The sequence below is a fragment of the Chelonoidis abingdonii genome, chromosome 20, assembly GCF_003597395.2.
Source record: "Chelonoidis abingdonii isolate Lonesome George chromosome 20, CheloAbing_2.0, whole genome shotgun sequence".
Lineage (NCBI taxonomy): Eukaryota > Metazoa > Chordata > Testudines > Testudinidae > Chelonoidis > Chelonoidis abingdonii.
The window spans coordinates 17,087,297-17,102,408 of record NC_133788.1 but is presented as its reverse complement, the minus strand read 5'-3'; the positions used below and the strand labels follow the sequence as shown (position 1 = coordinate 17,102,408).

The 15,112-nt window shown below is 42.4% G+C and overlaps 1 protein-coding gene across 1 annotated transcript in view; it reads left to right on the top strand.

Moving 5' to 3' along the window:
* The window catches only part of AATF (apoptosis antagonizing transcription factor), a 75,301-nt gene that overhangs the window by 23,580 nt on the left and 36,609 nt on the right, over positions 1–15,112 (top strand). Inside the window, exons 4-7 of the mRNA XM_032779295.2 lie at positions 2,810–2,924; positions 3,274–3,478; positions 4,230–4,394; positions 5,818–5,901. Coding sequence (XP_032635186.2) covers positions 2,810–2,924; positions 3,274–3,478; positions 4,230–4,394; positions 5,818–5,901 — 569 coding nt within the window. The remainder of the gene's footprint in view (positions 1–2,809; positions 2,925–3,273; positions 3,479–4,229; positions 4,395–5,817; positions 5,902–15,112) is intronic.

Genomic DNA, 15,112 nt, shown 5'->3' with positions numbered 1-15,112 from the left:
GTCATAATGTATCTATAATGAGCCACGTACTGGAGGAGGATGAGCGTAACTGCTGATCTGCAGCAAAAGTCTTCCTAGTGTCTTTTCATTGACATTACTGCTACTGAGGTCAGGCCATCATTTATCCAGGTTCTGTGGCAGCGGTAATATCGGCAATGGGAACATACAAAAGATTAAGACCCCGGCATGTCTGGGCTGATTTCCACTTGTTGCCTTCATGTGGCTGATGAAGATTTGTTGCTGATTTTATCCATGGTTTTCTGTGTCCCCCATTTTTTTTAAAAAAAAGGCCAGATTGAAATAAAATATCCTCCACCCCTTTCCTGTTGTGCTATCCAGTAAGTAAGGGAAGGATTTGGGACCAGATCCTCAGCTGCTGTCAATTGAAATAGCTCCACTGACTTTACACCAAGTAAGGACCTAGCCCGTTGCCATTCGTAAGGGAGGAAGAATGGTGTATGGTAAAAGATCTGAGTTCTAGTCCCAGCTCTGCTGTGGACTTCCCGTATAACTGTGAGCAACCCATTTATTCGCTGTGCCTTAGTTTCCCATTTGTATATTAAGTGGTGGTATACCTGTCTCCCTTTTGTGAAGGGCTTTGTGATCCTTGGATAGGAAGTGTCTAGAAACAGGCCAAGTATTTTGTGTTTAGATGCAGATGTGCTTGATGCTTATCAAGGAAGATGTGGTCTCGCTCTGCCCAAAGGAATTTGCAATCTAAATGGACCAAGTCTGGACAACCAAATTCATTAGGAGCCTCAGGAGATAGCTCTCTAGTTCTCTCTGAACCTTTCTTTCCTTTAACCTTTGGTTATGAACATAACAGAGGAGGTCCCCAAGCTAATGCCAATGTATCTGTTTTTGATCAAACCTTTAAAGGGAAACTGTCTGGATCACTTCAGATTGCATCTAGTCTCTTGCTTGCTTTTTGTCTACAGGAAAGACTATTCTACACCTTCATAAAGCTTTTCCTTGCAAGAGACAGAACATGTTTGAGCTATGATGCCACAGCTCTGCAGACTGATGGTCAGATTGTCAGTGATTGTTTACTGTACTTGAATTTGTTAGGGACATCAAGCTGTAAAGACTTCTCAGAGTGTCGGACGTTGTGTAGTGGTTGAATTATAGTATTTATGGCAACCTGTGGCATGTTTTGCAACAGGTGCCAGGTGTGAGAGCTTGGTTAGCTTCCCAGACTAAATCTGTGTACTTACCGTTTTCATATCAGGTAATAAGGCCAAAACAGCATGTGCTTTGAATATTTACAAACATACAAATAAAATTTGGCTCCACACCCAAACACAGCCCATGCTGTCCACTTCCTCGTTTAAGTGACACTTGCAACAGTCTTCCTGTGGGGAAATATGAAATGTTCAGATAATGCTCAGGGTACCATTACCAAATACAAGCTTCTTGGAACAAGAAACATCCTTGTGGAGCCACGAGAGGGAAACAACTTGCTGAAGTGGTGGAGTCCAGTTCAGTGGGATGTCCCAGCAGCAGATACAGGCTTAGTTAGAATGCCAGGACCTCCAGCCTCCTGTTGGTAATAGCAGCTGTGAGCAGCCTTTAAAATAAGTGATGCTTCAGACTGTAGTTCCAGAGAGTTCTGGCAAGGCCTGGAAAGAGGCTTTTATTAACCAGGTAACAGAGTGTTTTCCTGGGAAACCTATGGGTGTTAATTTCCTAACTTTTTAGGGAAAGCTGTTGAACCACTGTTGGACAAGTCCATCTCCCCATCACCTTGGGCTTGTCCCTGATTTCGAATGCTTGTCCCTGTAGATTGGAAGCTCCTCTCGACAAGGACTTTGTTACGCAGCTACATGAAGGAATTAGCAACTGTCCAGATCTTTGGTTGATTGATACCGAATGGGCCTGCAGGTAGTCTGGAAAACAGCTGCCTGAGGAGAATCCTTAAACTTCTGTCTTGATTCTCTTCTGGTTTAACTACATACTGTCTTTTTAAGTGAATTTAGGTTTGTGAAGGGTGCCCAGTTGGCAGGCCTGGAGACAGACATTCTCAGCTTATAAACTGCTAGGCCCGCAGTTCTGATTCTCTGATCAAAATCTGCTCATTATTTGCCAGGTCTTTGTTTGTGTTTTTCCCAGAGGTCAGATCTTGCTAGGCTTAATTTTACTTACACTCCAACCTTTTTCTACCTCCCGCTTGGTGAGCACAGTAGTGCGGAAACCTGCTGTAGTCACAGCTCTGCAGGAGTTCATTCTCTCTTTCTCTCTCACACACACACACATGCACACACGCGCACACACACACGCACCCTGCAAGTGTAGATAGGATACATACATATAGTTATTCTCTCGCTGGAATTGCTTCAAATTCTCACACCAGAGCCGGTGCCTGCTGTAAAAAGTAACAGAGGAGGGCAATTAATTTAGTCAGCAAAAGGGGCTGTTGTCATATACTTGTGCCATCAGATACCTACACCCATAGTCCTTACTACTTCAGTATGCTAATCTTTTAGGATTCTGAGCCCAACTTGTGTGTCTCAGTTAAATAGACCGATGAATGTGCTCAGCAGTTTAGAAAATACCCCTCGCTCCCTTCCTTCCTTTTCTAGGAATATCCTTCTGTGCAGTTGTTTTGGCAGTAACAAAAGAATGAGTTACATATGTTGAACAACATTTTTAACTGGGCTGGTGAAAACAGTTGCCTCTGAGGCTTAACAAGACCTGCACTATCTGTGGCAGGAATGTAGGTTTAATATGAGAAGCCAGAAGCTGTCACATTGAGGGTTCACCAGAAGCTGGGATCAACCTGCAATTGTCACTGGCGTCTCTTCTTCTGCAGGTTATAAAGCCTTGAAGGCGTTGCTGAGAGCGTTAGTGGACCTCCAGGATGAGCTGCTGTATCAATATCCAAGCACGAGGCATCTGGTAGATGGGAAGCAATCAAAAATGGAGAGGTAATACAGAACAAGACTGGGTCTGGGCCTTGCTAAAGCCCACCTGATAGTTAACTTTTTAAATAGGAAAACATAAAAGGTTTGTCCTTTGCCATCTCAGCTCTACTCCCCAGCTCCTACTGTGTGGTTAATGGACACAGCGGACAAATAGCATTTGAACTTCTCCTGTTTTCACTGGGAGCTTGTGTTTTGTAATTTCTTTTGGTGGCGGGAGGGAGGGTTCAGCGACTTGACTTCTAAATAACTAAAGGTAGCAAGATGATCAGCAGAGGAGTTGCTGTTAAAGAGAGTTTCTAAATCCTTGCCTCAAAGTGTTTCTATTTTTTTTCTTTTTTTTTTAAATTTCTAGTGATGAGGAGATCCCCAGTGGTAGTGATGAAGAGATGGGAGGTGAGGATCAGATGAAGCGGAAAGGCCCCCCTAAACGGAAGCTAGAGGTGGAAGACTATCCAGAATTCATGGCTAAGCGATTTGCTGACTTCAGAACATTTCGGAACAACACCTTGCAGAATTGGCATGACAAGACCAAACTAGCTTCTGGCAAATTGGGGAAGGCAAGTGTGTATGTGTGTGAGAGAGCGAGAGAGAGAGAAATTTACCAGACATTGAGACAGCAGCCAAAGTGTTTCATAGCATTCATACATGGGAACATTCCTTGTTCCATCTAGAATTACAATAGTAAGAATTAAAACCCACATGACCATGACAAACAAAAATCCCCAAAGCTTTTGGAAGGGATATAAGGCCCCATGCTTCAAGGGCGTAAGCCATGCTCTAACTTGGCAGGGTCAGGAGGAAATTTTCCCCATGGACAGATTACTTCAGAGCTGCCTCCTACTGTGTTTCTCTCACCATCCTCTCAAGCAGCTGGTATCAGTCTGCTGTGAGTTGGAGATGAGATACTGTTTATGGTCTGTATTATTTCCCTATTTACTTCATGATTTATTGTAAATACACAGACCTGAACTCTTTAATTCAGCTGGCGATTCATTTTGTCCTAAGAGATCCAGGGCCCACCATGTAGGGGTTAATATTAATCATTGAGAAGTTTGTCTGAGCTAGAACAGTGAAGCCTGTCTATTAAGCCAGGCTTTCAGCTTGCTTCAGGGCAGTATCTTTTTGTTGGTTTATTTTTTTGTTGGGTTTTATATATATATTAAAAAAACAACAACAACAAAAATCCGAACTAAAACTCCTCCAGTAGGAACATTGTCTGCTTATCCACTGACACGGAAAGATAAAGGAACATTGCTGCCTTGAGCAGCAGCTTTCTGCATTATCTGACACTAGTTAATGTTGTTGCAGGGTTTCAGTGCCTTTGAGCGTTCAATCTTGACTCAGATTGATCATATTATGATGGACAAAGAGAGATTACTACGGCGGACACAGACTAAGCGATCTATGTATAGGATACTTGGAAAGCTGGAGCAGGAATCTCAGCCTGTCCCCGAATCACTGCCCGGATGTTCGGTAACAGTTTTTGTTTCCAGTGGAAGTGATGACATTCTCTGCAAATGAATTAAATGGATCCTTTAACAAATAATGTTCTTGTTGGTGTAACGGGTGATGAAGTAACGCTATTTGTAATTTAATGGATTAAAAGATGATTGAGGTGCTTTTTGTATTTCACAATGTTTGTGTTGGGTCCCAGGGCTGGTTTGAGGCTGATTCGCCTGATTCCCTGGAATCCGGCTCCGTGCCAGGGCCCCGAGCCTTAGGCTCCCTTTAAAAAATTTTTTTTTACTTAACCGGCGGTGGTCCGGGGCTTCGGTGGCATTTTGGTGGTGGGAGGTCCAGTGGCATTTTGGCGGCTGAGGGGGGTGTCCGCTATGGGGGCCTTTGGCAGCATTTCGGTGGCGTGGGGGGTCCTTCGGTGCAATGCAAGGCCCAGAGCAGACCCTTCGATGCCGGGTATTCAAATCGGGCCCCGCCCTTCATAAAGCCAGCCCTGTTGGTTCCTATGCTTATTCCTGATAGGCAGAGCAAGACTCCAGATTGGACCATACCAGCACTTTCCCTTCGTCCTGCAATAGGTGTCAGTTCTGTCATATAGCTTGTATTCTGTTTCGTAAAGAAGCAACTGCAAAATTTGGACCTAATAATGGAGTTTAAAGCCCTTGACCAGGAAGTCGGTGCCAAGAATCACACTGCATTTCATCTGCAAAATATTCTAAGTGTCTCCATCAACTTAGTATTTAAGGAATAGTAAACACTCAGCTGTAAAAATTAATGTAGAATTATTGCACTTGCAAAAATATTTTTTCCACTACATTTTAAATAAAGGTCCATATATGCATTGAGGCACAACTACATTTAAGTACAGCAATGTGTCAGCGATATCATATGCAGGTTGTGCTTGTTTCCTAGGGAATCGTAAAGCTAGTTTTGTGTTGGCAGTCTTTTTCCATTTCCTTCCCATGCATTAGAAGTCTTTTAATCCTAGCCTTATAAATAATGAAATGCTTAAAAACTTCCTGCAATGGAAGGTATTCACCATTCCACCATGCTTTTAATGTTTGTAAGCTTTAGATGGTGTCATTGAGGTTGGAGATGGAAAAGGCCCATTGAGTCCTTTCATCCAAACCGTTATCAATCTGCCATGGCTCCCTGCTGTATGCTTACTCATTGTTTTTGTCAAGCTGAATTAAAAATGGGGCTTCTACCACTTCGCCATGGAGTCCTTTCTACAGCCTGGTACCTCTAGATCCTGTTCTAATGGGTCCCAAGGCTGTACATATTGAAGAACATAAGGTGCTGAAAATATGAATTAGGGAGGTTCACTGCCCAAATCCACCAAAGATGTGTTAGACTTGTTTTAAGATATGATACCATGCCTGGGTGCTGCCCGAAGCATAGGCATGTGGGCTGATAAACATTCTCTCTGCTGTTCCAGGAGGTCATCCCTCAAGCCAAATCCAACACGCACCTAAAAGACTTGGATGAGGAGATCTTTGATGACGATGACTTTTACCACCAGGTGGGTCTCTGGAAATCTTTTCTCTGTCTCATGGCTCAAGTTGGCTTTTGGTATTTCTGGAGTTAATGCAGTAAATTCTCAGCAGGAAGTTCTTCTGCCCAAAGATTCTTCGTAGAGAAACACCATGTTAGTTGCTTGACTGGACATCTGTAATCTCTATCTATTATCCTTATTTCATGATGTCCAAAGGTTTTAACACTGAAATCGCTGTGCAAGACTTTATCGGTCAATCCTTCAGCCCTGCCTCATGGGGAGGGGTCTTATGGACTTCATTGAAACTACTTTACCCATGTGGATCAGGCTTGCTGAATCAGACCACTCTCTGTAGTTCTCATTGGTGATTATTTTTGTACAAAGAGGAAATCACAGAAGTTTCTACAGCTGAATATTTTAAAGAAAAAACAACTGCTTATGTGGGTGGGAAAGCCCCATCACAAATACAATTTTTGAAGTTGCTCAGTGGCACATTAGTTACCCTCATCCAAACACAAAACCAGTCTAATAGACGTGAAGAGTGAAAGTGTTGCTGGGCTCCCAAAGTTCTTTCCATACTGAGGCAGGGAGACTAGACACGCTACTCTGGAGGCTGCAGATTGGGGTGGTCATTGTGTTTGTAATTCAGTTAGCAAATGATAATGTCAGCCACATAAAATGCATACTGGAAATTACAGAGCTTTGAAGTCATTTGCTAAATTAAGTCTTGGACCAATGCCCAAAATTTTTTTGCTGGTCCAAGGATCCAGAGATGGTTTTAACATCAGGACTAAACAAATGCTCTTATATTATTAGAAACGGAAAAGCTCATTAGATCAGCAGGTAAAATCATACGACAATTGGAGTATGGAGAAGGGAGGTGGAATTATGTGGTTTTTAAGTCCTGATAACTAATTCAACCAGTCTAGCAGACTTTTCCAATACACGTCCCGGGCTACCAAACAGAACGAAAACATTTGCGAAGTAGGTAATTGTTGTCTATATTTCACAGATTGGAAGAGTGCTGAGAAATTTTAAGGGGGTGATTTTTTCAGGAGGCCTCAGCGTTGTTCTAATTCTGCTGCTATTGCCGTCAAGGGAAGTTTTATTATTGACTTCTATGGAAGCAGAGTTACGACAAGGCTAAACAACCTGTTCAAGGTTACACAGAACACAGGTGGCAGAGCAGGGAATGGAACCTGTATCGCTTGAGTCCCAGGACTGTGTGTTACGATATGAGCGTCCTTCCTAGCCCTGGGGTGAGTTGAACAGCATTTCCATGGCAAGAAGGGACTCAGCGCCTCCTGCATTGGAGTTTGGATCCTTCTGCACACTCTTTCAAATGCAGAAGGGGGCTGTTGAGCAGCAATGATTGGAGGGCCAGATCTGTAATGTTAGTGTTGAATATTGATGTGAGAGAATTCTGAGATGCAGACAAATCTGCTCCCATCTTCAGGAGTCCAAGTTTGCAACAAGAGCATATTGCAGATTAAATCAGCACAATAAAATACTGAAATAAACAGCGAGAAATATCCCCCACTGGCAAACCTTAGGCCTGTACTGTGGGGGTTTTCTTGGCCCTGAAATGTTAAGTTTTTAAAGAAAAATTGCAGTAGTTGAATGGCCCTTCCTCCTTACTAATAATTTTAACTTCGATACATTCTGATTTCAGAATTATGACTAGTCACATTTTAGCTTTTCCCTTCACTGGTTAATTGGGGTGCTGGGGTTAATCTAAATTAAAACTTAAACTAATAGAGGTCATTGAGGGAAGAGGAACACCTGAGTAAAACAAATGGGGCTGCCAGGCACAACTGTATCTTGGCCATTTCCCAAGAGGGAAGTGGCAGCAAATTGGAGTTGTTTCAGCGTTCTGTAGAGGTGAATGATGGGTGACAGTCGTTTAATGTACGGCATCTCCGGAAACGTTCCAGATTGCATTACTTGCTGTACCAACTGCTGCCGCCCGCACACAGTGAATAGGAACGGGGACTGATCGACAACATCTGGCAGCACAGCAAGGAATGGGTGCAACTCTTGAAACCCCGTAGACTCTAAATATGGTGCTTAGGACTGTGAAGGCTTTAATCACTTACCACTCTTTGGCAGCAGGCTACGACAGCTTATCCTAGCCTCGTACATCACGCACAGACATCTGCTGAGCCGCGAGGCAGCAACACATTCATTTTCCTTTCTTGCTTCTTTTTTTTTCCTTTCTCCCTTTCTCCCCTTCTCTCTCCCTCCCTTCTACCCTTCTCCTCTCCTCTCCTCTTGTCCCCAATATGCTTATTGGGAGAGATGATCTGTAAAGATTACAGCTTCATTGTGTGCAAGTAATTGTGGGGATGCCAGCCCCTTGACAGACACAGCGTAGCACCTGTTCCGCTGACCTGGTTAATTTCTTCTGTTGAGTGGGATTTGGCAGAGATTGGAGCTGAAGCCAATTCAGTGATAAGGCTAAAGAAAATGGCTGTATGTTTTCTGTCACCTCCCAATTAAATTGGTTTCATAAAGTGCTTTCCTTTATTTGTCAGGGTAGTGAGCTGGAGCTGAGTGTTGCATTCAGAAGGGGTAGAATGTATTACAATAGACCTGTGACAGTACAATGAATGTGGTTTCTTTCCAGTGGGTCATACGTAAGCGCATGCACATGTGTGCATGTAAATAAAATATAAAAAAGGACCTGATGTTTCAGAAGTAACGAGCACTCACAACTCTAATTGATTATTGTGGTAGCTCAGCACCTCTAAAAGTCTGACCTTGTGCATTTCAGTGTTTTTTAATTATTTAAATTTACAACTAAGCTATTAGGACTCCTTATTTTTTAAAGGTCATTTTATTATAATATTGCATTTTAGTTACCTATTATGTTTATTAAGGGTCAAGTACAAGTTCAAGTGGAAGTTATTTCCCCCTCTCTTCAGTCATAAGGAGGATGTCAGGCTCACAAGTCAGTGACTAAAGCAGACTTGAGACAATATAAATATACATACTGTATGGTTATAGGTTACAGTCCTGGAATCTTACGATTCCACATCTCCTGTGTCTTTTACAAGCCCTCAGTGGCATTCAGTGGAATTCACTTTGCAGGGCAGGTGGAATTTTACGATTCAGGACTCAACAATTTGTGTTTCATCTGTTCATCCCGCTTCCTCCATGTTTGCTCAGTTGCTTTGCAGGCAGACAAGCCTTTCGCTATCTCATAATGATTTTCAGGCTGGTGACCCACATGGAGTTGTAATGTACATCCATGAGGGAGACGTGGGACCGAACTCCTTTATTTAGGCTACACCAGATGAGAATAATTAAGCAGCTTTAAAAAGATCCTGATTACTTAGAGCAAGAGATGTTGAACCCCATTTCACATACAGTTTTAAGGCAAAAAACTACTTTTGGTTTGTTTTTTAAAAAGCCATGTTTATGTAGAATCCCTTAGAGATGTTGCAGCATTAAGACTTAAAAATCCAGCCTGCTACCAGTGTGCTGCTGGTCTCACGTGCTACAGTGGAGATTTTATTATTAGGATGAAATACTCCCCTAGAAGAGGAGAGAGCTGAAATTGGTTTATCTCTAACAGGAATTAGGTTAATGTTCATATGCTAAGTGTTCCACTGGTAGCAACTCTGCTCAGAACAAATGTTCATCACTGATGGCACCAGGTATGCCTAGGGAAAATTAAGAATATAAATAGCTTTTATTCCCACCCTCCCTCCAGTTTCAGTTAAACAGTTTGGGACTGCCTCTCATAAGCTAAGTATGGTCACTAGTTGGATGGGAGACTCCAAGGAAAACGTAAGGTCTTCAGCCAGTGGTGGTGGCAGGTCATTAGATGGGACTATCCCTCTTAGTTAGTACTGTTTCAGGGGCACCTATCTTAAACTGTTAAACATCGGCTGTGTTCCACCCTAGAGATGGATGCATTTCATCAGTTGGCATATGGGCCCAGCTGCTGAAATGTATTTAGGTATCTAACCCCCAAGTTAGGTGTCTAAATATCGTTGAGGATTTGGGCCATGGATCTTTACTCATAGTTTGTAAAGTGCTTTGAGATCATCAAAGGGTTTTTTTTTATTTTCTCTGCAGAAAGCTTTGCATCTGTATATGTTAACTACCTTCCTAGTAGTATTGTCCTTAGCGTACTTGTTTACATGATCCAGTGTAACAGATGATCAGTGTATGTATTTTAACAATGGATATAAAAATAAGTTGTGTTTATCTCACTAAACCTCCTGTTCATGTCTAGTTTTTATCCAAAAGAACTACTTAATCTGAGTTTGTGACAAATCAGCTTCCAGATCTCAAACGCTCATCAGGATGTTTCTGGCTCAGTTTACTTTCCTTCTGGGTTGTAGAGTGATTTAAATCGTAACAGTCTGGCTTTTTAAAAAAACTTAATTTGACGGCATAAATTTATCCTCCGGTTCCAACTAAGGGTATGTTTAAAACTGTTCCTGGTCACATACTGTGTTTTTTTTTTGTCTCACAGGTATTTGTTATTGCCCTAAACAAGTAATTACTAATCCAGTGAACTATTAAAAGTCAATAATGGTGAAGAATAGAGAGAAGGCTAGTTTTCTGACAAGCTGGTTTACCCTAATTAAACTGTTGAGTGATTAATATGGACAGCTGATCTTGTGGCTTTAATTAGATGCATTTAGAGTTTTGTGTGAATAAGAGATGTCTCGAACCATCTCATAGGTTAATGGCAATACAATACTCTTATCATAGGCATGTATCTTTCAAATGGCTCAGTAGATGGTTAATAACACGTTTTAAAGCTTGATTTGAAACTTCTCCTAATGGGTGATTAGAAAACAGAAACCCAGCATTGTTAGCCTTTTTTCCACATAAAATTGAATTTTCATCGAATATTTTTTTAAAAAAAATATAGTCAAGTGGTTTAGTCCTACAGTTTAGGTTTTTGCATTACAAAATAGGTTACAGAAAACCCACTGCAAACAGTTCCATCAGGGGTGCCTCTATGTCTTTTGCCGTCCCAAGCACAGGAGTCAGGCGGCCTTCAGCAGTGTGCCTCTGGGCGGTCCGCTGGTCACGTGGATTCGGCAGTATTTCTGCAGGTGATCTGCCACTCCTGCACCTTCAGCGCCCACTGCCGAATTGCCGCCGAAGCCGCAGAGCTGGCGGACCTCCCGCAGGCATGCCGCTGAAGGCTGCCTGACTACCTCCCTCACAGCGACCGAGATGCTGCGCCCCCCCTCCCCCCCGTGGCTTGCCACCCCAGGCATGCACTTGCTGCGTTGGTGCCTGGAGCTGCCCCTGAGTTCCATGGTGATTTTAAAAAATAATAATAGTTATCAGTGGGTCTAAAATTTTCCCATCGCTGTTAGAAACTCAAGAGCATTGTGCTAGTGCATGGAAGCTTAAAAGAGGAGCAGTCCAGTTTTTCTGTCCAAGTAGAGTGAAGTGCAAAAAGTAAACTAAAAGAACCTTAAAATAGATGTTAATCTTCCACCATTTATGCAGTTTTTAATAATTGTGGATGGTATTAGTAGCACAGATAAAGGAAAAAATAAATAAGATATTCACCTCTATAATGTCCCTCCAAAGAATGAAGGAAAAAAATCTAGATTAGGAAATATTCAGATCAGATGCTGTAATTTATCATACGTTTGTCAATGTTCAGTTCAGAGCAGGAGTTAAACTCCTCTCCTGGATGTTATTCCATCTTTTTTCTGACGTAATCTTAGCAGTCATGAGGATAAGCTGTGCATGTCAGTATTATTACTTCTTAAGTTGGAAGAGAACTGAACAGGACTTTCCCTTTTCTGCCTAATTTGATTAAAAACAAAAGCAAAACACAAAAAGCTCTTCCAATGGGTTGTGGTGGTATTGTAGCTTTGTGGGATAGGGAGAAAAGAAGTTCTTGAACTGTTGGAAGGATTTTGTGTTAAAACAAAAGTGATACATAGAGAGTGGAACTTTAAAATGATTGGTTAAAACTGCTTAATCTCCACTAACAAATACATGGGCAGATGGTTAAATTTAAATGAGATCGAGTCCTTCTGGAAAAGTCTAACAACGTTTTTGATTAAAGGTGGATCTTTGCTTCCAAGTCCCATGGTAGAGTTTCTCATGGTTTGGGTACGTACAGCCTGTTGGAGTTGTTTCTGAATTCTGTGTATTTGAACAAAAAATCTCCGTTCTTACCTTTGCACTAAGAACAGTGAATATGGTGTGAAATGCTGCTGCTTATATTGTCCTGTGTAGTTAACTGTTATATTAGTTGAGTGTTAACTGGCTGGCAGTTTGATGTTACAAGTACATGGAACCTAACCTGATTAAAGTGACTTTCACCTGAGTAACCAGTACAGTAACCACACTGAAATACCGCGCTGCACCTCTACATGTACACGGCTCATTGAATTGAAAAGTGATGGTACAACAACTCACACACCCACCAGCCGGCTTTGATATAGAGCAGTCTGACGCCCCGGTTATTTTGTAACAAGCATGCCAGCTGTGCCTTTGCTAATTTTACAAAGGATTTCAATTGCAATGGAGACAAAATAACTATTTTTTTTTTTTAAATCCCAATTATGTTTCAAACGATAACAAGCTACATAAACCAAACTGGTTCCTATCGGATAATATGGCAGCACTTTCTTTTAGCTACCTGGTGTGTTTAATCATTAAACATCAAGTAAGACCTAGGTGGATTTAAAAAAAAAATCCTTATTACAGTCACGCTTAAATACAGTAGCATAATGCTCAAAAGTGACTATAAAGGACAATTTTAGAAACAAAGTTAGTTTTGATAGATAGTCATATGTTCTATGTGCAGGAGAGCTCAGTCATGAGCCACAGTTGTCCTTGAATAATCTCATGGCGTTTTCTAACTCCGAGTATCTTTTTTGGGTAACCAGGATAACGTTTTTCTCCATTGTGTTTTAAGGATGACATTTTCGAAAGCTCTCGGTGGTGGCGGCCCAGTTGCTCTTACTGAAGCCAGTGGAAATGTTAACATTGACTTGGGTGAAAAATGAGCAAGGCTAACACTGGCTGCTTTTGAAAATCTCACCTTAATTTTTTTTTTTCCTGTGCATATCTCGATTATTTATTCTGTTAGCAATTGTGGATTTTAGGATCTCTTTTATTCTGATACATTTTCAGATTTGTGGAAGCATGGTCAGGAATTCTGGGTTCTGTTCCAGGCTCTACCTCCAGCTCTTGAGATCAGCTTTAGCAAATCACATGACCTCTCTGTGCCTGTATTTCCACACATAATGGCTCATGGGGAGGGGAGGGAGGTGTTACTAATTTTAATTAAGGCTGTCAACTGCTTTATGGTGTGCTTGGATGAAAAACACTATCTTAACGTGAAGTTTTGCTAAGGGCATGTCTGCACTACCGCTCTAAGTTGATCTGTGTGGGGCAGTGTGGGGGTCGGAGAACCAGGACTCCTGAGCTCTGCACAGCTCCCCGCTCAGACCCTAGCTGCCCCCTGACTCTGAAGCGGATGTGGGGGGTGCAGCTGCTTGAGATTCTTGGCTTCTGGAGTGGGGAGCCAGGTGCAGCTGGGCTCTAGCTGCCCAGCTTTCTTGTCAATTTCAGGGCTCCAGCATGGAGCTGTGAAATTGACAACATGGAGCCATGAAATTCACAAGACAGCTTCCCGCAGAGGTAAGCATCTCCCTAAGTACATGGACGTAAGCCCTATGCCTCTTGTGGAGATGACATTATTATGTCGGTGTTGTAGGGCACTTGGGGACAAGGCTGTAGTGTGTGCACTGACACACAGGTGACTCACAGGTCTAGCCATTAACCACATCAAGGTCACCACCTGGCAGCAAAGGCAAATAACGTTCCTGTGGATGACTTTGCTCCACTCCTTTATAGCTATGAAGTGTATGCCTAGCCTCCAGATTGCTGCTGTTTTGGGACAGGCAAGGTGCATTTAGGTGGGCTGCAGAGCTGTTGCTCTTACTGACAAATGGAACTTGGTGGTGGTCATTTAAAAGGACAATTTTGTTCACTTGTTAAAGGGAGAATGAGTTGGGAGGTGGTGGTGGATAAAAGAAAATTATTCAAATCAAAGCCTTTTACTGCTGATATTGCCTAACTCCAATTCTGTCTTCACACATCAGGGCTTAATGCTGATAGTGATTTACTTACACTTCCTAGTTAATAATTAGAGATTGGGAGACACCATAGATCACTCCTAATGGAATATATGGGGTCTGATGAGAGTTTTCTGTTTTGACTAATAAATTTTAGCTGGAATCACCAGGCTTAATGAAATATTACAGCTTTGGAAGTGGTTTAGGTCTTGTGCTGAAAAAATAGTGTTACTTTATTCAGTAAATGAATTTATCATTCATTGTGTATCCTGAGCTCTACCTGGCTCTGGAGCATGGGCTGAATGCAAGACTGTGAACTAGAAAGCGGAAAAACTAATCAAATCCTTAAAGACCAGAGGCAGCCAGGCAGGTCTAGACTGACTTTTTCAGTGGTAGCCTCTGGCTACATCCACTTTCATTTTTGTAACCATAGTTAGGATGATTTATAACTTCAGCTTTAAGACTCACACTATTTAGATGTAATAAGATGCTTCGTGGCTTTTATTTCCATTTCCTAATTTCCCTCCTGTCCCTGGTTTTTTTTCTCCCTTTCCCCTCTTCTCTGTCCCCCACAATCTCTTGAATCTTGCAGTTGCCCTGCACTGAAAGAACTTTTCACTTTCAGTTCCCAGGTGAAGAAAACTGCTCTTTCTTGGCTGACGGCTGAACTGCCCATGGGCCTGTTGATCCATGGGTGCTGCTGTTTACAAGCTTTAGTTTCCCGCTGTTGTTGCATGCAGCTTTCCCCCATTAACACCAATGGGAGGGATTCTCTGTGCAGAATAATAGACCCCAAAGGGATAAAAAGATGCCTGCTTTACTCTGACAGCAAGTGCTCTTCTGCAGTTAATTTATGTAAGAGCCACACCCCCGTGACCAGTGTCCCAACTGCTGCAGAGTCCAGATTCTCTTGATGCTCACGCTGTAGCACATTTGCTTTGCCAGCAAGGAGAGGGGACCTGTCGCGAGCATCTGTGGCCAGAGGTCCAATGGAGGGATCCATCTCACTCACCACCATGTTAAAAATTCTGTTACAAGCCTGCAGGAACAAATGCACCTTGTGTTGTCTATCTTGGGTGTAGCTGCAGCTGCACCTTTTAGCCACCAAACTCCAGATTTGGTGAGCCACCAGAAGGAGGAGTTCCCTCTGCTGCAGATGT